Source organism: Triplophysa rosa, linkage group LG23, assembly GCF_024868665.1.
Source record: "Triplophysa rosa linkage group LG23, Trosa_1v2, whole genome shotgun sequence".
NCBI classification, from domain to species: Eukaryota; Metazoa; Chordata; class Actinopteri; order Cypriniformes; family Nemacheilidae; genus Triplophysa; species Triplophysa rosa.
Window position 1 is genome coordinate 19,325,540 of NC_079912.1, and position 23,828 is coordinate 19,349,367.

The window sequence follows — 23,828 nt, forward strand, 5'->3', positions numbered from 1 at the left end:
CTCTCGCTCTCTCTCTCTCTCTCTCTCTCTCTCTCTCTCTCTCTCTCTCTCTCTCTCTCTCTCTCTCTCTCTCTCTCTCTCACACGCTCTCTCTCTCTCTCTCTCTCTCTCTCACGCTCTCTCTCTCTGCATGTCTCTTGGGACATGCAGTTCACAGTCTTGCTTTGACTGTATCATGTTGTCAAAGCTGTGATTGTTCAACACAGTTGTATGTGGACCAGCATTTTCCAAGCACAATTTTGTCTTTGAATAAAGTTAAAACGCTGTGTGGTCTAAAGCATTTGTTGTGCTTCATGTGCTTCAGATAAAATTGCATAATTTTATTTTGTGGTGAACCATAGGTTAACTGTTCATTTAAAGGGACAGTACACAAAAAATGTATTCACCCTCATGTCATTTAAACCTGCAGTATATATGACTCTTTTGGGACACAAAAGAAGATATTTTGAGAAATGTCTCTGTGGTTTTGTGTTCTTACAATGGAAGTCAATGGGGTCCCACGTTGTTTGGTTACCAACATTCTTCAAAACATCTTTTTTGTGTTCTGCAGATTTCTGACCATTCGTGATTCAGTCCTCGTCTTCTCTTCTCTTTTTGTTTTGTATTGATTTGCAAGCGGTCACCTGGACGATCAGGCCATAACTCACCAGCGCTACTCGAAATCTTTACCAAAAAAAACAAAAACACGTGAGACCACACAAGGCCAGCTGTATCCTCTCATCTGGGCTTAAAAAACTACCAGAACGCTCATTTGCATGTCTGTCTTTAAAGGATGAATCTGGCAGGGGCATTTTGTGTAGATTTGCATTCTTTTTGTTACAATCTGTAGCCATTTTTTCAAAGCCTAGTTCACAAAGGAGGGACGAGAGCGTGTGATTTATGTATGATTTTTATATGTATTAATGTCTCTAAAAGACATGTATGACAGAGTCAGCGCGAGAGTCCACCCGTGAGTGTGACATTAAAGTGTGTGAAGGACCACAGGCAGGTGTTGTAAACACGTGTGTTTACTTTTTCTCGCTCTATCTTTCTGTTTGCAGTTCTGCCTGACTGCATCGCTGAGTCGCCCAGGTAAGGCAGAGTTCACTACCGATATGTCACTTTTTCTTTTTTTTTGACATCTCTACAGCATACATGCAGTTGTCAAAAATACAGTTAAGACTTCTGCAGATTCTTTAAGTGGCTTCTAAACATATTTGAACACTTAATCTCGTTTAAAATGAGATTAGAATAGATGCAACGTTTGCTGGACGTTTTCCTCAAAGCTACATTCACTTTTCTCAGCCATTTTTTGTTAAACATTTCAACCAACAGGTCCCAAGGTCATGTTCGGCATATGAAGTCAGTTACCCTCAAGTTTACACAGGTGTGCTAACCACAGGTGTGCGTCATCACTTTAACAATAGACGTGATGCACGCTTGACAACCACGACGTGTCCAAATACTTCTGTCTTTATTTTAAACACTATTTCAGTTGTTCATCAAACATGCAATTGTTGAAAAGCAAAACGTTTCTTTAAAATAAATTCTGCTAGGTTTGAGAACTTCATACAAATATTACAAAAGTTTCTGAAGTTTCAAAACCTATACTATCTTTCATAACGTGGTCCTAGGCCATTCATAGTGTCTTATTATTCAGCGTAAAAGCTGATTATAGCAACAGATTTCTCATTGAAAGGAACAAGCCAGTTCATATTTGACTGTTTTGGACTCTCTGTTCACACATAAGTTCACACATGAGGATCTGTGATGCTGGATTTCTTAGTCACATCTTGTGGAGAATTTCAGATCGCCGGCCTGATGAGTTTTCGAACAAACTCACTGACTCATTTAAAGTCAACACGAAACAACCTTTTGTAATGTGACACACTATATGAAATCAGCTGGATAGTGAAAATGGCCTTTATGACAGGTGGTTGAATGAGAATGGCTGAAAAAAAGGAGGGCTTGGTGACATTAGCTGAAAAGTTATTACGTTTTGATGAAAGATTAGGACGACCAATGTTTTTTGTGCACCAACGAGACTGAATCTTGACATGATGGTTTTTACAAAGAGTGCATGTGTAAACTAAGTTTTGAATTCAGATGGAACAAAATACTACATATATCAGGGCGTTGCCAGATCTAGGGACATCTGTGGTTTCATATGGATATTTCATTGTATAAAGGTGACAGCTATTCGCTTTTTTAAACTTTGTTAATGAGTTAGTAGACTGTTTAAATGATCAAATAAAAATAATAAATATAGATCATTGTTAGATGACATCACGTCTTAATAAGAGTTACAAGAATGAATGACTTACAAAATCAAACTATAGTTTTTTTACAGTAGCAAAAGTGGTGGTTTTATTATACTAACCACTTCTTTTTCCTCTTGAAAAAAAAAAAAAAAGAAAACCATAGTTCATTTTCATAAGACGAGGATTTTTTTGAAAGAATGTGAATGTGGGGGGAACTCTTTTGATCTGACTTGTGTTTCATTTGAGACATAATGCTTTTAACACACCGGCTCTCGACTTCACCCTCCAGCTTGTATCCCGGAGCGGGTAAAAAGCGTGCGGCGGCAGAAGGGGGCCGCGGGGTCCCGGTCAACAAGAGGAAATCTCTCCTAATGAAGCCCCGGCACTACAGTCCCAGCCCCTGCTCCAGTGAGGGGGATGTCGAGCAAGACCTGGCAACCGCTCAGGATAAAGACGCGCCCAGGAACACTGACACTCCAGCAGGTAGACAGATGTCCTGTTGTGTAGACTGTTTTGATGAACAATTGACGCTGAATTTTAAACTACCATCTGTTGCATTCATATATTTGTTTCCTCTCCTCTTCCCCTCCCTCGCCGCATCCATCTTTCTGTCCATCCGCCCCCTCGCATCCCCCCCGGTTGATTGTCACCGGGGTTGCTGTTTGTCTATCACATCTTCCTTATAAAGATCATGTCCAGAGACTGTCAGTGATTTTTGTGTAAATCGTCCACGTAAAGCGATGGAGCGACGACTTTGAAACCCGGATTAAAAACTTGTAGTTAAAGTGGCTACCGCCGACTTCATTATGCAGCCTGCAAACGTGCTTTTTATTAGCGCGTGCGCTCGCTTGCATAATTATGCAAATAGTGGAACTGAGAATAGAATGCACCAAATTATATTGTGCCTCCTTTACAAAGAGAGCGATCGCACGCTCTGACAACAAAACATTTTTGGCAACGGCGGCACGGAAACGTTAAAGTTGATATTACGCTTTACAGCGGCGTCCCTTCCAGAAGCGAAATGCTGCCATTTCCTAATGAATCGAATTACCAACATGTTGGCAACAATACCCATGCTTTACATGTGTACCTCCACACCCCTATAATCTGCACTTGTTTGGTATATTTTTAACGATGTAACCAAGCAACAAACGTAATTGTCCCTTTCGAAAGCTTTTGTTAGACCATCGAACGCAGACCAAATATACATAATTAGGCATAATGTGCGCGACTCATTATTGGACACATGTGGGTTGTTAAATGGACAACGAAATAGCTCAATAAATTGAACAGCATCATTGGAAATGGAATTTTTTTGTTTCCCCGAATTCATATTACTCGTAATAATCATAACCTTTTTTTTCACCCCCCCCTTGTTTGTCCGCATTATTTTTGAAGTTGTGGAATGATTAAGAAAATCTCATTTGTCATGCAACATGTTTGCTTTGCGTTGTGCCAAAGAGCACTTGGAAAATCCATAACTTGAATAAAAAGAATAGAGAGGAGAGGATGGAGACTTGGACTCGAGCAAAAGTGACAAACTGAATAGATCTGTGGGGGGGAGAGGGGTGTTTCTGAATTTCATCACCAAAAGCGGCAAAATAAAAAACGGGGAGGAATTAAAGGGGTGTACGGCTTCCATTTGGTGCTGTTGGGTATGTGTCACTCCAGCCAAGCTTCTGGTCTCCACACACACAATGGTAATGGTTATTCTGGAGTATAAACCATTCACCTGTTCCAAAACACAAACCACTCGCTGCCTCCAAGCATTTTTCGCCCTTGTTTGTTTCAGTCTTTCTCTTTTTTCACTGTTCATCTTTTTTTCGGTCAGGGCTGTCTCCATCTGGATGGCAGAGAACTCCTAATCGTCTGCTTTGTTAATTGTGTCTTAGCATAACTGGCGAACTTTTCATCCGCGCTGGACCGCGCTGGGTTTTCGCACCTCAGTCGCTGCTGACAAAAGCGTCAAAAATGAGGGAAATCGCCAGCTTTCGAGTGCGCTCGCTGGGGTTTGCTTTGTACGTGCTTAAAGGGACAGTTAGTTCACACAAAAACAACACGAGTCTGCTGTCGTTCACCCTCGAGGTTTTTCTTGGGAGATTTTTCAGAATGTCAAAAAAATATATGAAACATTAAGATTAACACAACTGTTGTATAACAAATCGTAACGTTTTTCGTGTTTAATTCGTCAAACTTGTATGATCGTTTTTGTAAATTTGAGTATACAATCTGCTTTCGTCCCAGTAATGGCTGCGTTCACGCTTCGTGATTTTTTCCTAATAATCGTTTTTTTTTTACAATTAATATCGTATGCATTCTTACGAAAACGTTTTCCCATACGATCAGGCATGGCTACACCGCAAAATCACCAGTGTTAAAAGGGTCACATTAACTCTCACAGTGTATATATAATCCACACTTTGAGAGTGTGGATTATATATACTGTACACCCTGAGTGTTAATTTGACATTTTTTAACACTGGTGATTTTGCTGTGGGGGGCGCTATTTTGCATCAAGTCCGTATTACTTTTGTTTCTTCATAAAAATATTATGAATACAACTTTTTTTTAAATATCATTTACTGTATATTTTATTTTTAATCATTATATTTTTAATGATAACAAAACCATGGTACATTTTTCTTAGGGAAACTTATAAGGTGATATACATACAGTGGCAGTTTGGTAAGCTTCATGCCATGGATGTTTACTTTCTTGTATTTTATCATTAGTTACAACGAATCTGCATCCAAAACCAGAACTGTCCGATCAGATGCTTCGTCTGCACTACAGTAGCATTCAAAACGCATAAAAAGGTGCATTTCCAAAAATAACATTAGCACAAAATAACCGGCCATTTCTCAAACAGAATCAAAATTTAGGTTGAGCGCTAACGTTACGCCCTTGTGTTTGTTCAGCGTCAGTGTAGACCTCTGCGACATTATGCTCGAGTTTGGCACGGCATGAACGCGTCGGAAAGCACTCTAACCCCTCAAAGCCTGGTTTCCGTTTTTGGCAAGAGACGAGCGAGATCGCAAATGCCACTGAGCTCTCTAGCCGTCATTTAGGGATGTTTTGGGGGAGATTAAAAGCAAAACTACTTTAAATGCTCTTTAAGTCCAACAACTGTTTGGTGAGGCCGTATGATCCCATTAGAAGCCCCTGAAACGCTGTAATATCTAATCAACTCAGCGGATGCATATGGTGTTACGGGCGGCGTAAGGCCCTCTAAGAGGATAGATGTACAGTATCTCGTACCAATGGCTTATTTTGAACTTTAAACCCTGGTGGCCGATGAGCTTTAACCCTGGTGCGTAAGTTTCAGTGAGATCAGGGGGATTGTAAGTCTATCCTGATAATAGTTTTCTATTGTTAATCATTAACTCGGTGACTTAATGTAATCGGGGCTGTTACGATTCCAAAGAGTCATTTAAAGGTGATTTTGAGGGATAAAATTGTCTGAGATCTGTCTGACCCTATAAAAAAGGAACGATTCACTATAAATCAGCCAAATAAGCTTTATGGATTTATCAGATGTAGTAATGTAGGAAATCATGCTTCTTTAAATAGTGCTTTAAAGCTTTATTACTTAAATCCTTTGTGGCCAAAGCATGTGGATTTGGAAACATTTATCAAGTTTTATGATAAGTAGCCTTGATTTAAAACACAGATATTGAACTTGAACAGATGGAAGATTCAATACTTTATTAGTTTAAACACATTATTTTTCAATTATTTTAAAATATGTTTAGTTATTTTATTATTTATAGTTTATGGAGTTAATGGTCAAAATATATTTGGAATGTTTTTCATAATCTCATGTAGTGTCAATTGGAATGGAATATTTTATATAAAATATAGGCTATATATTTTTAATGTACACTCAAAAAGAGAAAATGGTGCTATATAGCACTAAAAGTGGTTCTTTGCTCGTAATCATATTCACTTTTATCCGTTTTTTATCGTCTTAATTTAAAACACAGTTATTCAACTCGAACAGTTGGAAGATTAAATTGATTATTACTTTAAATGGATTTTTACTTTATATAAATATTATTGTAATCTCTTGTAGTGTAAATATAAATTTTAATATTTTAGGCAATCTATGTGTTATCAAAAAATATATATTTTTAATCTTAATGTAGTTCAGATGCATCAGAAAGCTGTGGTCTTGACATTTTTTGTTCTTTTAAAGATAAAAATAGATTTTATCGTCCTACATTATATATTTATTCATACTGTAGTCATATTACAGTCATTTTTTCCTTTAAACATTAGTCTGCTCGTCTGTTAACCTCCAAACACTCCATCTGTTAAGAAGTGTTTTCCAAAAGCCATGTTGTTCTTTTATATTTCAGATGAGGATCTCAATGGTGGTGATGTCCTGGATGATACTGTCTATCACAACACAAAGTCACACACTGTGTTGTCATGGTCGGATCAAGCAAGCGAGGGTTCACCAAACCTGGTCTCTCAAATGTCAGAACACCAGATCGAGCAGGAAGATGAGGAACGCAACCAGGACTTCGAAGACAAAAACCACGAGGAGATCAGAGCCGGATATCATCTGTCCCCAGAACGAGACGAGGAAGAATGGGGCAGTCCTCCATCCCTGACCAAGGTCAACGGTGTCCATCACAGCCCCAGTCCACCTGCGGACGATGGCCTTATAAAGAGACTCCGAGTAGGGCACCAGCTCCATGAAGATGGCATTTCTGCCTACATCAACAGAAACAGCGCAGGGGGATTGATGGAGGAGTACGGTTGTCCGAGAGAGCTCAGCGACAGCGAGGAGGAGCTCCAGACGCCCAGGATGGAGGAGCGAGGAGGCGTTTGGGGTCCAGGTATGGTGGCCAGACGTCTGGAGTTGGACAGGGCCCGGCTGAACCTCAGTCTTCTGGAGCAGGCTATGTTACTGCAGTCTGAACATAGACAAGTCCTCCATAGTGCCTATAAGGACATGGACCGCTTTTTCCTGGAGCAGATGAACCATGAAAGGAGGCAGCAGAGGATGCTGGAGATGGATGGCCGAAGCCTGTATCACGGCAACAAAGGTGAGTGTTTCAGTGCTTCAATACAGATTGACTGCAGTTTAGATACACATATAAATAAATAAGTTTTGCTTTAGATTCGCAAGAGATTCACCAAACATTTATGGTTGTACTGTATAAGTTTAATTTGTATTGTTTTGCCTTATGAGAAGCAAAAGTAAGACATATTTAAATTGTTTGATATATAATAGGGCTGCACGAGACTGAAGATGAATGCAACATACGCAATGTGCGATATACAAGTTTGTAAAACCATTTTTCACATTCTTTCAGGGAAAAAGTATTAAAATTATTTATTTATTGTATAATTGTGACACTCCTATTTGCGATATATTAGTCATTTAAATATACAATTATATAATACAAAAAACTATAAGGTCAAAATAAAATTGAAAATATAAAATAAATAAATAATAATTATTTATTATATATTTCTATATATTTATTAAAATTAGACATAAATAAATAAACAATGTTTGTTTGTTTGTTTGTTTGTGCTTTCTTTCTTTCCTTTATTTATTGATTTATTTTATTGATTTATGATAAATTGAGTAATTTAAATATACAATTATACAATACAATATACTATAAGGTCAAAATAAAATTGAAAATATAAAATATGTATATGAAATAAATCAATAATATTTATGTATTATATGTTTATTAAAATTAGACATAAATAAATAAACAATATTTGTTTGTTTGTTTGTTCGTTCATTTTCACCTAATTTCCTGTGTCATGTTTCCTGTGATACGATCAAATATTTGCAGAATTGTATGAATCTATTGTATATATCAGTCCTGCTCTGTTATTGGACCATTACAGGTTCAACACAAATTATAAATCAGACAGAGATTTTAAGTGAAATCCTCTTACATGCTAAAACATTTTGCCAGGAAACTATTTAATAGTAAATAACCAAAGCGCTCCATTAAAAAAGACGTTGAAGAAGAAAATCTTCCCAGCGTGAGATGTTGGATTTTGATCAGCCAGATATTTTCCACGAGCGAACACTAAGTGATAAATCCCAGCAAAGTATCTCGGATGTGAGCTTTAAGCACTGTGAATCTTGTCATGACTGCTGTTTAATGGGCCGTAATCTCTCGCTAAGAAATCAGTGGCCCTACTAAGACCTGAGCCTTAACTAATGTAATGCATCCCTACAGAGAAAATGCCACGGGATGGGATTATCTGTGCATTGTTCAAGCGCACTTGTTTACCGTGTCTATTACAGATTCCCCTCGGATGGAAAAGAAAGACATCAAATGCCCGACCCCGGGCTGTGACGGGACGGGTCACGTGACCGGCCTCTATCCACATCACCGGAGCCTGTCGGGATGCCCGCACAAAGTCAGAGTGCCCCCGGAGAGTGAGTGTGTTCTTCTCGCGTTACGCATCACTTCCTGAAGACATTAGACACACTTTCCCCCTTGACGGTGGCACAATGCGAAACAGAACAAATACAATTAGCGGTAACAATACTGTAATCGTTAACAGCCCATAAATATTCATGCCTTACTAATGATCGGGGTCTGGTTACACAACTACAACGGGATCAAATATTACCTGATTGCTTAACCAAACAGCCCGTGTTGTATTTTGCATACACAAGGCATGAAATGCACTCCGTTTAAATGTCTGCTATTCAAAGATCCGTTTGGTGTTTTCAATGAATAATTATGAACGAAAAATATAAGAATAATATCAATATATGTACAAGTGCACCATATACTGTACAGTATAGCACAAAACAACATGCGATTTAAAGTCATTTATTGTGTATTATATATGCGTGGATGCGTAGTGTTTGATTTATGTTGCGGCTTACAATGAAACGCACATCAGTTTGCTTCAGATCATTTTGAAATAGTTTTGAAACTCCGGAAAACACAATTCCCAGCCATCAGCCGAGGTTTGCTTTCCAGAGAAAAATGCTAATTGAAAACACTTTTTGCTCCCTGTTTTCCGCACGTGTAAGTAGAACAACAAACATTCGCCATTAAACAGTGATGCCACAAAAGAAAGGGAAAATGTAATTAAGTTTTTTTCCTCCAATATGAAAGCATGCACACTCCTAAACCAGAGGCAGCGTTCTGCGAATCAAAGGAGCTGCCGATGCAGTCTTTAAATATACGGACGGCCACATCCTCCAAACTAATTGAAAATTATAAACAGAGTAAAAAAACTTTCTAAGGACACTAGAACTTCGGCAAAATGCTGGCGTTACTTGAATGGTCTTTTTGTGTTTTGCCTCTTTTGTAGCTCAGGAGATTTGATGAAGTTTTCTGCTGTCTTATTTAAGTGCTTAGTCTCGTATGTTTCTCCGAAAATGACTTAAGAGGAATTAAAATAGAAACAAAATTGTTGAAATACATGATGAGTGTGGAGGTGTGAAATGAATGTAGATTGTAGAGGTCAAATAATCAGGATTTGATGAGAATTGTTCATCTTGAGATCTTCAATATTATTGACTTTTGATTGCAGACGAGACAAATCTGAGCTCAGTTTGACACATTGTTGACGTCTCTTCACAAACGCTCACGACAGAGATGTTTGTCAGATTTCTGCCTATTTTTCTTAGGAGAAATATCTGAGAAACTTTGCTCTCTATTTAATCTCTCTGTTGTCTAGAAGAAATGTGTTAAACATGATGTTTTTGTCTCCTGTAGTTCTTGCAATGCATGAGAATGTCCTCAAGTGTCCGACCCCCGGCTGTACAGGCAGAGGTCACGTTAACAGCAACCGCAGCACTCACAGAAGGTAAAAACAATACATAACATGAACTTGTGAATGGTTTCACAATCACAAATCCGTGTTGTTTAAAATAATGTGGTCGTAGTCAACTCGGTTTATGAATTTTAGAAAGCGTTTCAAAGCGTTTATAATTCCCGTTTACACTAAATTAAAGGGTCACACAAGTTCATTTGTTCTGCAAACAGATGCAATAAGAACTCCGATATTTACTAAATAATAAAACGTGAAGTTTGCTGGAAGAACGCAAGCGAAATGTTAATGACACTTAGAGAGACTATAAAACAATGAGATGTTTATCGCATCCAAACTGTTCGATTCATTTTAATTGTACAATTAGCATTTAATGCAGCTCGTTTCAATTCAAATATAAAGTTAATAGCCCAAACAACTGACAGAGGTGAACGGTGAGGAAGCTGACTTCACATTTATGTTCTCGTCGCAGTCTCTCGGGCTGTCCGATAGCGGCGGCAGAGAAGATCTCCAAACCGCAGGAGGAGCCGGTGACGTGCAGACAGACACCAGAGAGAATGCCCAGGTAATACATTTTTGTCCACACATTTCGAAAATAAAATAGAACAGAATTTTCTGACATTCAAGACCTGTAACATTAGATTTTTCAAACATTAGGCAAGATAAGTTTAGTGTATTTCTGAGTAAGAAAATCATCTTGTATTAATCGCTTTCCGAGTGGTTGTGTTTCAGTAGCTCAACTAATAAAGCACAACGTTAAACAAAAAATACCCATTGTTTTCATCCAGACCTTTAGGAAACCTGAAGAAGTTTGACTTTGCGTACCGATTTGCACATCCCATGGCAGCGCTACAGGCGGGCATGTCCAAAGACATGGAAAAGTTCAGTAAAGGCCGCTTCGACTACGCCAGCTTCGACGCCCAGGTCTTTGGCAAGCAGGCGTCCGAACAGACCCTCGAGTCCTCACACTTCTCTGAATGTGAGTGTGTGTATATAGCAAAGGCTTCTCGGCGTCAACTGACATTTGCAATTGCGATTTAAAGTTGCTCTTTGAGAGCCGTACATTATGAAACTTTAAATAATTCATGTGAGGAGACATTAACGTTACCCGAATGACAAAAAAGGTGACAAATTTCCCTGTGCCATATTTTTTGCACAGGCAATGGCCCTTCACAATTTCTACAAAAAATCCATGATAATGTTTTAATCATTCCATCTGTCTCAGCTTTATATTAACAGCTACAATCTCTCTCTCTCTCTCAAGGAAAAATCATTTGATTGGTACTGGGTCAACTGATACTGTGTCTATTTTAAAGGGCTTACTAAAATCTTGCATTAAAATTTTTAAAAGAAAACATTTATAATAAATAATTATTATAAACTGGTCAATGGTATAAATGCTTAAATATAAATTGGCTGTAAACCAGTGTTTTTGTGATGGTGTTTTGGAAATTTATGTCTAGGTGTTAAGTGTTTTTTATTTATTTATTTGTATTATTATTATTATTATTTTGGATTATTCATGTATTTTAACTTTTTTGTAATAAATGGACTCTTAAAAGTCTCTCTCTCTCTCAGCCTCTGTACAATATTCCTGTTTTCTGGGTCCCGCCGCTCGCATGCTCATGCCCGGAGACAGCAGCCCCGCTCTCAACAAAGCCCAAAGCAACAGCCTCCAGTCCAACATCACGTCCGCATCCATTCTCAACCTCTCCACCCGTTGCCGGGACAACGGCGAAGCCCTGCCCCCCGGCCGGCCCCTGGCATCATCCACAAAGGTAATCAAATTAGAGCACTCAGAAAAAGGTATTTAATGTGGTCATTCTGAAACAACTGTGATTTGTGTATGAAAAAGAGAGAGTAACATCAAAAGACACTTTTTGGCACACAAGACTGTTTCGCCTCTGGTGGCACAAGAACAAGAGAATGGCGCTTTTTTCTCTCCTGTTTTTTTTTTTACCCCCACTGCCCCTAAAGCTTTAATGTACACAAAGGAGAATTTGTGTAATGACATCAAAAAGAATTGGGAGGAATACAATCGCAGCTTTTTTCTCCATGACAATTATGAAGCTTTTTGTAAAACATGTGGCCGTGCATTTGATTTCTACTTGCACTAATGGTGACGCTGGGGGTTCTGTCGTCTGCAGGAGAGAGAGACAGAGAGAGAAAGACAGGGCTTTTTTACGCTGCAGATGGCCGAAGACATTTTGCTAAGTAATATATGATCCTAGATAAGCTCGCGCAGATCCTTTGGCGTTGATCTCTAACAGACGATCTATGAGAAGTTGGATTAAATCAATTGGTTGGGGGATTTATAGACAGCACTCATTTATTTAAATTTAAAAAGTCCGAGCAGAGCAGCAGATTACGTGTGTTATACTGTGAAAAATGAATCAAATATTCCTCAAAAAAAGAAAAGAAAATTGTTCCATTGTTAAGAATGTATTAAATACTGCACCAAGCTGTCACGTTGGCCTAACACTTCTTGTGCAAAATGTACAAAAGAAACAAATTAGCCACCTTGTAAAATTGAGAGTTCACAAAACAAATCTGTCATTTATTCCCCGTTATGTTATCCGAAACGTTCTATGTAACACAAAAGAAGGTATTTTAAGAAATGTCTCAGTGGCTTTGTGTTCATACAATAGAAGCCAATGATCAATTTGGTGACCAACTTTCTTCGAAATATCTGCTTTTGTGTTCTTCAGAAGAAAGAAAATCAAAATAAATGATTGGGCGAACCATCAAACTGTGGAATCTATCGAGTTCACTCGATGGAAGCAGGTCTTCCTCCTCCCAAGAAATGAAAGTGAGAGAAACTCACAGAAGTATGTGTCGAAACGTTTCACACACCTACACAGCGAACAGAGCGTTGGTAGTCGCGGCGCTCAGTGGGCAGAGAGAGCAGGTATACTGCACAAACTGAGCGCATGAATTAAACAGTGTTAGCCGATCTGTCATCTGCGTCGAAATGTCTTTATGCATGTTAAGTATCTTGATTTCTCTGTTCGTGCCAAGCCGCTTGTTTTTTTCCCTAAGAATACAGCTTAACGTCTTACAGCGTTTCAGGGGAGTGTGGGAGAAAAGCATCACCTCGCTTGTTTCAGACGCTGAAGAGAACGTCAGTAGATGGGTGAGAAGCGGGGTGGGGAGGGAATGAGCTCGATAGGTGCGTTGAGAGTTGGTGCCAAGTTCAAAGACGTTGAATTTACACTCTTAGAAATAAAAGTTCCTAAAACGTTCTTTGTCAGATTTTATAGTTCCACGAAGAAGATGAAAATTCACAGGATCGTTTTCGAATACAAAGAAATGGTCCTGACGGTTTTTTGGGGAACACAAGTCATTCTTCTACTCCTATCGAGTCGAGTCGAATAGAATAGAATAAAACACAGAACGGAACAGAACAGAACACAGAATATAATAGAATATAATAGAATAGAATAGAATAGAATAGAATAGAATAGAATAGAATAGAAGGAACGGAACGGAACGGAACGGAACGGAACAGAACACAGAACAGAACACAGAATGGAACAGAACACGGAATATAATATAATAGAATAGAATAGAATAGAATAGACGGAACGGAACGGAACGGAACAGAACACAGAACAGAACACAGAATGGAACGGAACGGAACAGAACGGAATGGAACAGAACACAGAACAGAACACGGAACGGAACAGAACGGAATAGAATACAGAATAGAACGGAATGGAATGGAATGGAACGGAACACGGAACGGACCAGAACAGAACAGAACACAGAATAGAATAGAATAGAACGGACCAGAACAGACCAGAACATAGAACAGAACAGAACAGAACAGAACAGAACGGAACGAAACGGAACGCACCAGAACAGACCAGAACACAGAATAGAATAGAATAGAATAGAACGGAACGGAACGGAACAGAACGGAACACAGAACAGAAGAGAACACGGAACGGAACAGAATAGAATACAGAATAGAATGGAACGGAACAGAACACAGAATAGAATAGAATGGAATGGAATGGAACGGAACGGAACACAGAATAGAACAGAACACGGAACGGAACAGAACACAGAATAGAATAGAATAGAATAGAATAGAATAGAATAGAATAGAATAGAATAGAACGGAACACAGAACAGAACAGAACACGGAACGGAACAGAACACAGAATAGAATAGAATAGAACGGAACGGAACGGAATGGAATGGAACGGAACGGAACACAGAATAGAATAGAATAGAATAGAATAGAATAGAATGGAATGGAACGGAACGGAACAGAACACAGAATAGAATAGAATAGAATGGAATGGAACACAGAACAGAACAGAACACGGAACGGAACGGAATGGAACGGACCAGAATAGAACGGAACGGAACGGAACAGAAAGGAACAGAACCGAACCGAACCGAACAGAACACGGAACGGAACGGAATGGAACGGAACACGGAACGGAACGGACCAGAACAGAACACAGAATAGAATAGAATAGAATAGAATAGAATAGAACTTTCCTCAGTAGTACAAACATACATTAAAAACTTATAAAAACAGATTATGGATGATGCAATATGCATGTAAACAAAAACAGGAAGTGTACAAGAAGGGCTTACAGAATATAACAAATAAAAAATGCAAATAAATAATAATAAAAAATAATTGGTAAAAGGACTAAATATCATTGCACACACTGTTGCTGGGCAATTCCATGAAAATGTCAACCTTACCATGAAAAAATCTAGTTTTTATCAAAGGTGTTTACTCTACTAACAGCACAGATTTCAACATTTGGGGGTGGTGAGGTCTCTCTTCAAGTATTTAAAGCATTTTTTATTTTACATAGTCAGGTAAGAGCCATTTTCAGGATTGTCACATCCATAACGGTACATATTCCTCATAAATGGACACATGAAAATTAAAATAAAGTAGCAACTTCATGTTCTATAAAGAGGCATCCCTGCTCCATTTATTGGGTAGAATTGCTTCAGGTTTGAGAATTTAAATTCACAGAAATCTTACAAAGTTTGTCGTCTCCCAAAAACCGTGTCCTTTTTTTGTCACATCCATTTTTCTGATGTTTAGAATCTATCAAGGGTTTAGTAAAATATAAGTATATGGTTCAATATATTTGTAACAAATACATTCTCCAAGCATTTTTATGTCATGTCCATAACGCTGAAATTGCCCTGCGTATAATGGTAATGAATAGCATATGGTCAGTATTATTGAATAATATTATTATTTCGTACTTCCATATCTGGTTTGTAATCTGAATCACAGTGGTTATTATTATATTAAGTATTAAATATGATATTATCATTAGTTGCTGATTTGTTCTTGCAAAACAAGTTGAAATATAAAACATTATTAAGCAAAGCTGAGCTTTTTCATTTCTGCTTTAATGGTAGTGACCTTAAACCTTTGTGCCTGACACCTAGAAACAAAATAACGGAGCTGTCACAAAAAAAAAACGACACTTCTTTGTCCATTAGAAAACTCATGCATGTTAAATGTCTAACACCAGAAAACTCTGTGGTCATACATGTTCTGAAGGATTTTCTGTTTTTGCCTCAAAAATGATGCTGAAGGTTGCTGAGGCATTGTTACGGTTACGGGTGTTACGGTTTGGCTTTAATGTAAGTCCATGTTTTTTGTCATTCAGGATTCCCTCATCGAGGTAGATGAGAACGGGACGCTGGATTTGAGTATGAAGAAGAAGCGAGAGAAAGCGAGGGACTCTCCTGTGATGCCGGCGTTAGGAGAGGCTCTTTTTACCCCACCTGAAGCGGCAGGTCTCCAGATCTCCCCGGCCATCTACCGCGTCCTCTATGAGCAGGACACCTGGGACGTGCCGTTAAACTTCAGCAAAACGCCCGTCTCGCTGGACAAAGAGGTGAGACACTGAAGCAGAAACAAGAGTTGCACGATGTTTGTGTTCACGCTTCTGCTGATCTTAAAACTTTCTTAAAGCCAATAAGGTTTGAAATGAGTGAATTCTTATGAAACTATGGAAGTAACAATAATACAAAAAAAGTAAATGCAGTGGACAGCGAAAACAAACACGAGCAAACAGGGCCAGCCCAGCCTCTGATTTGAGATTGCGCCCCTCCTATACAAAATAAATAAATGAATAAATAAAAAGATCTGGAAATGATTTTTTTAAATGTTGACCTCACACTGCAAGAGACAAATTATCCACCTTGTAAAACAGTTAAAAGTTCACAAAAACAAATTTTGTCATCGTTTATTCATCCTCATGTCAATCAAAATCTGTATGTGACTCTTCCTTCAGTGCAACACAAAAGAAGATATTTTGAGAAATGTCTCAGTGGTTTTGTGTCTGTACAACAGTCAATTGGCTCCAATGTTGTTTGGTCACCAACATTCTTCAAAATATCTTCTTTTGTGTTCTGCAGAAGCAGGAATAAAAATATCTGAAAATGATTTTTCAAAGCAAAATTCATTTTTATTTTAATATAACGTGAATTGTGATAAACATAAATAGGAAGTAAATAACAACTAAAAATATTTGCAATCAATTTTTTTCTACTTTACTTCTCATTGTTTGAAAATAATGTTGAAAATAAAAATAAAACTGATCGTTTTCTTAAAATGAATATTTGATTATTATTGTTATTTAGTTAAAGGTTAATGAGAAAGTGTTTTTTTACATTTTGTCAACCTCTGCGCAAATGCTGTGTAGGGACAGAAATATAAGTGTGTTGTGTTGTTTTGGATCTTCTTAAATAAATGGCACGGGCTAATCACAGTGCCAGTAAACACACTTTGCAGTTCACTTAGTTGAAAGCAGGAAAAAACAGCACGCTGTGTCAGGGTCGCCAGTAAAATGGTTCTAAAAAAGCAATTTTAATCAAGTACAGTATGTAAACATAATGGCTGACATGAACTTATCATTTGTACCTCTATATTGCTACATTTTATGTTTCCTACCTTTCGCATCCGATGTTTTTACACATGTGGCAAAACTCTAAACGTATACTAACTGTGCCGACTTGTGTAACCGGTCCTATCTGAACCTGCGCCGATTTGAACTTTGAACCGGCGATGAATGCGGCATGAGAAGCAGGCGCTCTAACAACGAGGCCACAGGCACCAGTGTGAGTCACAAGAGCATCTCTTGAAGTCGAGGCGGGAAGTTTACCTGCACAGATCACGCTAGTTAGTCTCCGTTACATGTGCATAATTACAGTAACGCATTAGGATGATGAATTGTAATCGCGGCATGACGCAAGAAGCTGTTCACATATGTCATGGGGGTTTTTTGCGTTCTCGTTTGGTGCCCCTCGTCATTTTGCACCCTAGGCAACCGCCTTTGTCGACTATTCCACGGGCCGGCCCTGCGAGCAAACACAAGAATCACAACTTCATATTGTTTAAAAACATCCCATGGTGCACCTCATGTTGCTTGTTGTGGTTGTGAAGAAAGTTTTGATTTGTTTCTTTATGGTACGTTTATAAACTTTCAGTTGTTTTGTTCCATAGCTTTAGTGACTATAATGTATAGAAAACATTAATAAAACGATCGAGGAAGTTTGTCCAAATTTTACATGCATCTGAATTTTTTTTAGATAAAAGTCAAAAAGTCATTACGTAGAAGTCCAAAAGAGTTGGATCTGGTATGTTTTTGTTGCATAATAAAGCAACAGTGACCCGAGGAAACCACACACAGTGTCTAGCGTTTTATTTAGGCATGTACACAAGTCAAAGCCCAACACAAGCATCTTTCTATTGAGAATGATCTCATTCAGTCAGACACAACCGTAGGCAGAATGAAAAAAATCCAAATGGAAAACAAATAGCAGAAGAACGTTTCTGTAACGCTGCAAATGGTTGATCCTCTTTGAAATGAAAGAACAAACCCCGACAGAGTGTGTTTGTTTGTCTGATACCCCCTGACATCTGGCTCTCACCGATACTTACCTTAAAACACAAGGAAGGAAATCCAAACCCAGCTCGCCCATTCTAAATACTCTGAGGGATTATACTATACAGGAGTTTAGACTTCAGCAAGAACTCCATCATACGTTGCGCAAAGTGTTTTGACGTTGTCTCTTGTCTTTCAGATGGATCAGTTGGAGAAGGCGACACACGAGGACAAAGTGTACAACGGGGATATGACAAGTGCAAAGAACAAGATGCTTATGAGAGACACCAAGAAAGAGTTAATGAGGTAAATTTGTGCTATTATTATTATTCAACTCTGGCCCAAAATGGAAATAGTTTCATTATTTACTCGACATCATGTCATTCCAAACCTGTGTGACTTTCTTTCTTCTGCACAACACAAAAGAAGATATTTTGAAGAATGTTGATAACCGAACAACATTGAACCCCATTGACTTTCATTGTATGGACACAAAACCACGGAGACATTTCTCAAAATATCTTCTTTTGTGTTCCACTGAAGAACGAGTCGCATACAGGTTTTGAATAAACGATGACAAAATGCTTATTTTTAGATGAGCCTCTATGAGATGTTTTTATGATCTGAACAGCTCGATTTAAAGCATCTCCTTCTCTCTGCAGTTGTCCGACTCCAGGGTGTGACGGCAGTGGTCATGTGACCGGAAATTACGCCTCACACAGAAGGTGAGAGATTTATTTTTAAACAGCAAAGCAATATGGGATCAAATTTAAGTTATGATCAACATAAATGTATGCGAATGAATACAATGGATCTGCTTTTTTCATTCTTCTAGCGTATCTGGCTGCCCATTGGCTGATAAGACCCTGAAGTCACTAATGGCTGCCAATTCTCAAGAGCTCAAGTATGAGCGATCAAAGTTTCACTCCATTAAACACTACAGACATGTAAACATCATCATTACAACAAAATACAACGATTCAATTTTCTTCTCCAGGTGCCCAACTCCCGGGTGTGACGGCTCAGGTCATGTGACAGGAAACTATGCGTCTCACAGGAGGTGAGTAACAGGAAGTCTCTTTGATCTAAATGTTTGTACTGCATCGTAATGCCTAATTCTGAAGATTTTAAATACGTGACTGTAACAGACAGGGTTCAGATATTCGTTTTGAAAACCGAACGTTTCGTGGCATTTCACGGCTGTCGAGGCGCCATGACCTCTGTTCAATAAAAACACGACAGGTGTCAGCGCGGCGGTAAACGCGGCGTCCGTATCTTTCCCACGCACCCGTCTGCGGGCTTGAACTTCTGAAAGGTTCCTCACATATGTCATGTTCCTTCCAGTCTGTCGGGCTGCCCTCGTGCCAGGAAAGGAAGCTTGAAGCTCACACCAAGCAAAGAGGACAAAGAGGAATCGGAGATGAAGTAAGTGCTCGGAAACAATGAGATGCTAATGTCAAACTGGGATGAAATTGTGTTTCCATTTAGACTCGAGAGGAATCGACAAGATCTCACCTGACGCTTGATGTCATTTTACTGAATGCCAGTCCAGAAGTGCTTAGTTTGACTGGTCCTAAAATGTCTAAACGAAGAGCAGGCGTGTTTACCAGAATGCACGGACGAAAAAGCCATTATGATCAATTATTGTTATGGAAACGGACATAAAAACAGAGTTGTTGCTCTTTAGTAGCTCATGAGATTTGATGGAGCGTTGCGTCGGGTTTCATTTTAGGATCAACTTGGTCTCAGATGTTCTTCTAAAATTGCTTTTGAGAAATGAAAATAGAAACAAATGAGACAATTGTTCAAAGTTCAAATGAATAAAGAGTATGGCGGTGTAAAATGAATGTAGATTGTAGACGTGAGATAATCTGGATTTGGGTAAATGTGATGAGAAATGTTTGAGTTGATATTGAGATCTTCAATAATATTGACTTTTGATTTGACAGATCTGAGCTCAGTTTGACACGTTGTTGACATCTCTTCTCAAACTCTAATGACACACACGTTGGTCAGATTTCTGACTGTTTTTCTCAAGAGAAATATCTGAGACGCAGATGAGATTTAAGCAAAAGTTTCCATTTGTTCTCCATTTAATCTCATCGATGTCTGGGAGAAATAATTGAGATATTTAGGAGATCTCATCTCTGGCTTGTTTAGGGAAGACCGTATGCTTGAAAGCTAAAGTTCTTGAAAATGTAGAATGTTGTCGTTCAAAAATATCTTGTTTTTAGTATCAAAAGTATTTTTTTTCCTTGTGTGCATTCAATAACAATCAACGCAGCAGTTTGCTCATTCAAAACATAATACAATGGAATTAAGGCTGGAATCAATTCTATTAACGTTTTTCCTCCAAAGTCCGACCCGGAGCGACGGGGCTTTCCCATTTTTGCATCTGGGCCAGTGTTTCATTTTTAATTACTAATGCAAACACTAGAGCTTAGGAATTAAACACAGGTGTACCCACTACAGGAGGAAAGGAGAGACGTGAAAACACACGGATGGAGGGAGAGAAATGAAAAGCAGGCTCTCGCCGCATCCGTGATGTTTCTAGATTATTGTAAATCGTCGGCCGTATGGTCCATCTCTGTCTGGAGCCGGCGGCCGGTGTTGAAGTTGCAATGTCCTTTTGATTTAGTCACTAGATTAGAGCCCCCACTGCCATGACAATCTTTCTCACACGGGCCCGCAGACAAGCCATTTGTACCATCCCAAATAACCCCTCGCCTCTTTCAATATGGGCTATCGGAGAAGGGGTCAGCAACCTCCAAATCATCTGCTTTCCCCCCCCCGCGGTGGACTCGCCACAATTATGTGCAATTTATGTCATTCCATTACTGACCTGAGGGGAAGGTGAGCGGGAGAATAAATTGGCCGGCTTCTCGCCGCTCTTACGTTTTACATCGGCGGCCCGTTAACCTCGCCCGTAATTATTTATCGGCGCATTTCCGAGTGGTGACTTGAAAAAATGATTTGAGTTTTTTTCCCGGTTTGAGTAGGTTTTAATCAGCATTGCGCAGGATTAATCTTCTTAATGGTGTTTGAAAAGACGTCCAACTCGGCAAATCGGGGGTGGAGGGATATTTATGCATCCGAGCTCGAACGGTGCTCGCCGTCGGTTTATCAGCGAGATGTATATAGGGTTCCCAAAGATGTGCGGTGGGGGTCTACGCTTGCTCGTTTGGAAACTAGTTCAAATGAGAGATTAACCGCGTGTTGAGTTTAAAAAACAGTCGAGTGCAAACAAAGGGGGCTTTCATTTAAGCGGTACGGGGGTCCGGTGGCATCTGTGTGTGTTTTGGCACGGTGACCCAGAAACTTTTACTCAACAACTGTTGTGGTGCAGATGACAACGCAATTTAATGATCTCGTTCCACATGGCCATCAGTGTTATGAGCCCCCCCAAAAAATCACTTTTAAAGTTCACATCGGAGGTTATTATTCGTGTGGTAATTGTGAGTTTGTTGTGTGGCAGGTGTCCGGTGGCAGGTTGTGATGGGCAGGGTCACGTGTCGGGCAAATATACGTCACATCGGAGCGCCGGAAGCTGCCCCATCGCCGCCAAGTGCCAAAAGGAGAGTTCGATGAACGGATCGGCGTTCTCGTGGAAATTGTGTAAACAGGAACTTCCTCACTGTCCGCTTCCTGGATGCAACGGATTGGGTCACGCCAACAATGTGTTTGTCACGCACAGGAGGTGAGGAATCTAGATGAAAGCGTTAAACTGGTCTTCCGTGACACCACTTGAACACGTTCATTATAAACTTAGCTGTGTTTAGGATTGATATAAAGTAAATTGATATTTATTTATATAGACATGAATGTAGAAAAACAGACTATCCAAAAGATCAAATTAGGTTGACTTCAAAAACAGGACAATAGCAGTATCCACGGATCAGTGGTTTGCTTAAATATTTCGATTTGTCTTTATTTCATGATTAACTTTACATTTTTGCATTTGGGTGACGCTTTTATCCAAAGCAATGCGTTCAAGTCTTAACTCATCAAACCCATGACCTCTGAGACACAATCCTCTATCATCTTTAAAACATTTTAATGCATTTAATGGATTACATAGAGAGGGTTTCATCAGACCACAATGTCTGGCCCCAAGTTAACATCCGGTCTTTTTCTGGTTATCGGTCTGGCTAGTGGCTAGTAATAGAACAATTTATTTCATACTTAATTTATATTGATATTTTATTGTATATTAATGGTGTGAATGAAATTCAAACTACCTGACAGTTATCGATTCTTTGCGGAGGTCTCCCGAAAGTTAAGTCTGGGCCACATAACATTCGTTAAAGCCATTGCACATTGCGTCTGAAATTTCTGCACGTTCAAAAATAAATACGGCCTCACGTTGTGTCAATCACATGTACACACTGCCTCCGATATTTTCGTCCGTCCAGATTCGGATTCGGACTGGGTTTGTTTTTCTGCGTTTTTCGCATCCGTAGCAAGCATTTTGAGAGGCTTTTTGACAATCCAGAGACAGCGTTCAAACAAGCGCCAAATACGGAAAAAACGCATACGGAAATTTCGGACTGTATGTGCAAAGACCTTTAGTGTTGTTGCACTTAAACCGTATAACTGATGTTATCACGCATAGCCTACTATATACCTGATACAGTCTGTATTTACAGTCAAGAATCTGTGCTTTATTCATTTTGGGCATCCATTTTAAGTATCAAAAATAACTTATTTGTACGTTGATTCTGGGTTTTTTTTCTTCCAGAAATCCACGTTTATTTGTAAGTGCTTTTTACAATGCATATTGTTTAAAAGCAGCTTCACAGAAAATCTGAAATTACACTTATTTAAGATTGTAAATTCTGTCAGATTCTCATGCATATCATTTGCTTTTATACTCCAGATGACTTATCATTATACCGCATTTATGTATTTTGTGTGTCAACAGTTTATCAGGATGTCCCCTGAACGCCCAGAGTATCAAGAAAAAACTCTCAGATGAAGAGATGATGACCATCAAACTCAAAACCAGCAGTGGTGAGTCATTCAGACACTTTCATAAAACTCTACAAACTAAAGCTAAAGACGGCTAAATACATTCGAGACCTACGTTGTTGTATTATTATTAATATTTGTATTATATTGTAAGTGTGAGGCTGATAAACAAAGACAAGACTGCATTCCTGTCCTAGATAATAACATTTACTTACTGTAGGCTACTTTAATAACATGTACTACAAAATTCACGTGTGAGTGTCAATGTTTATAAGATTACGTTTTCCATCAGGTGTTGAAAACAATGAGGACATGCAGCACTTGGATCATGAGATCAAGGAACTTAATGAATCCAATTTAAAGATAGAAGCAGATATGATGCACCTTCAGACTCAGGTAAACAAATACACCAAACGTACCTGTCGGCCAACCTGATGTTTCGGGGTTTTCACCTCATTCTGCTATTACATGACATACAACAGATCTCATCCATGGAGTGCAACTTGAAAACTATCGAGGAAGAGAATAAAATAATCGAGCAGCACAACGACAGTCTGTTGAAGGAGTTAGCGCGCCTCAGTCAAGCTCTTATCAACAGCCTCAATGACATTCAGCTTCCACAAATGGTAAGATGCTCCGCACGCTGCAGTCTTTACATTCGTATGTGTTTCTTATACAGAATAACACGTAACGAATAAGAGCTTGTATGTGTTAACGTGTATTTATTACGCTAGAGTGTCTGATCACGGCATGGGGTCCTTGACATAATTTACCACGGTAACTATAGTGTAAAAAATGTGTCAAGTGTCCTAGAAATGTGCTTCATGTAACATCTATGCATTCTGCTCAGAAATAGGATTTAATATTGAATATTGAAAAAACGTACAATTCCAAATGGTTTCCGTTACAAATACATGATGGGAGGTGCATCATCTGTTTACCCTTCAATCCTGCCCAACAT

General features: G+C 38.9%; 1 protein-coding gene across 3 annotated transcripts in view; it reads left to right on the forward strand.

The window, feature by feature from the left end:
• Positions 1-23,828, forward strand: part of st18 (ST18 C2H2C-type zinc finger transcription factor) — a 58,158-nt gene that overhangs the window by 31,131 nt on the left and 3,199 nt on the right. For 2 of the 3 annotated variants that reach the window (XM_057322787.1, XM_057322789.1), the window contains 18 exons: positions 1,041-1,071; positions 2,530-2,723; positions 6,599-7,294; positions 8,527-8,661; positions 9,962-10,052; positions 10,489-10,581; positions 10,805-10,995; positions 11,595-11,794; positions 15,677-15,907; positions 18,099-18,205; positions 18,562-18,624; positions 18,735-18,803; positions 18,897-18,959; positions 19,244-19,324; positions 21,375-21,596; positions 22,821-22,909; positions 23,160-23,263; positions 23,350-23,493. In XM_057322787.1, coding sequence (XP_057178770.1) covers positions 1,041-1,071; positions 2,530-2,723; positions 6,599-7,294; positions 8,527-8,661; positions 9,962-10,052; positions 10,489-10,581; positions 10,805-10,995; positions 11,595-11,794; positions 15,677-15,907; positions 18,099-18,205; positions 18,562-18,624; positions 18,735-18,803; positions 18,897-18,959; positions 19,244-19,324; positions 21,375-21,596; positions 22,821-22,909; positions 23,160-23,263; positions 23,350-23,493 — 2,804 coding nt within the window. The remainder of the gene's footprint in view (positions 1-1,040; positions 1,072-2,529; positions 2,724-6,598; positions 7,295-8,526; positions 8,662-9,961; positions 10,053-10,488; positions 10,582-10,804; positions 10,996-11,594; positions 11,795-15,676; positions 15,908-18,098; positions 18,206-18,561; positions 18,625-18,734; positions 18,804-18,896; positions 18,960-19,243; positions 19,325-21,374; positions 21,597-22,820; positions 22,910-23,159; positions 23,264-23,349; positions 23,494-23,828) is intronic. The other variant, XM_057322788.1, reaches the window with a different exon arrangement.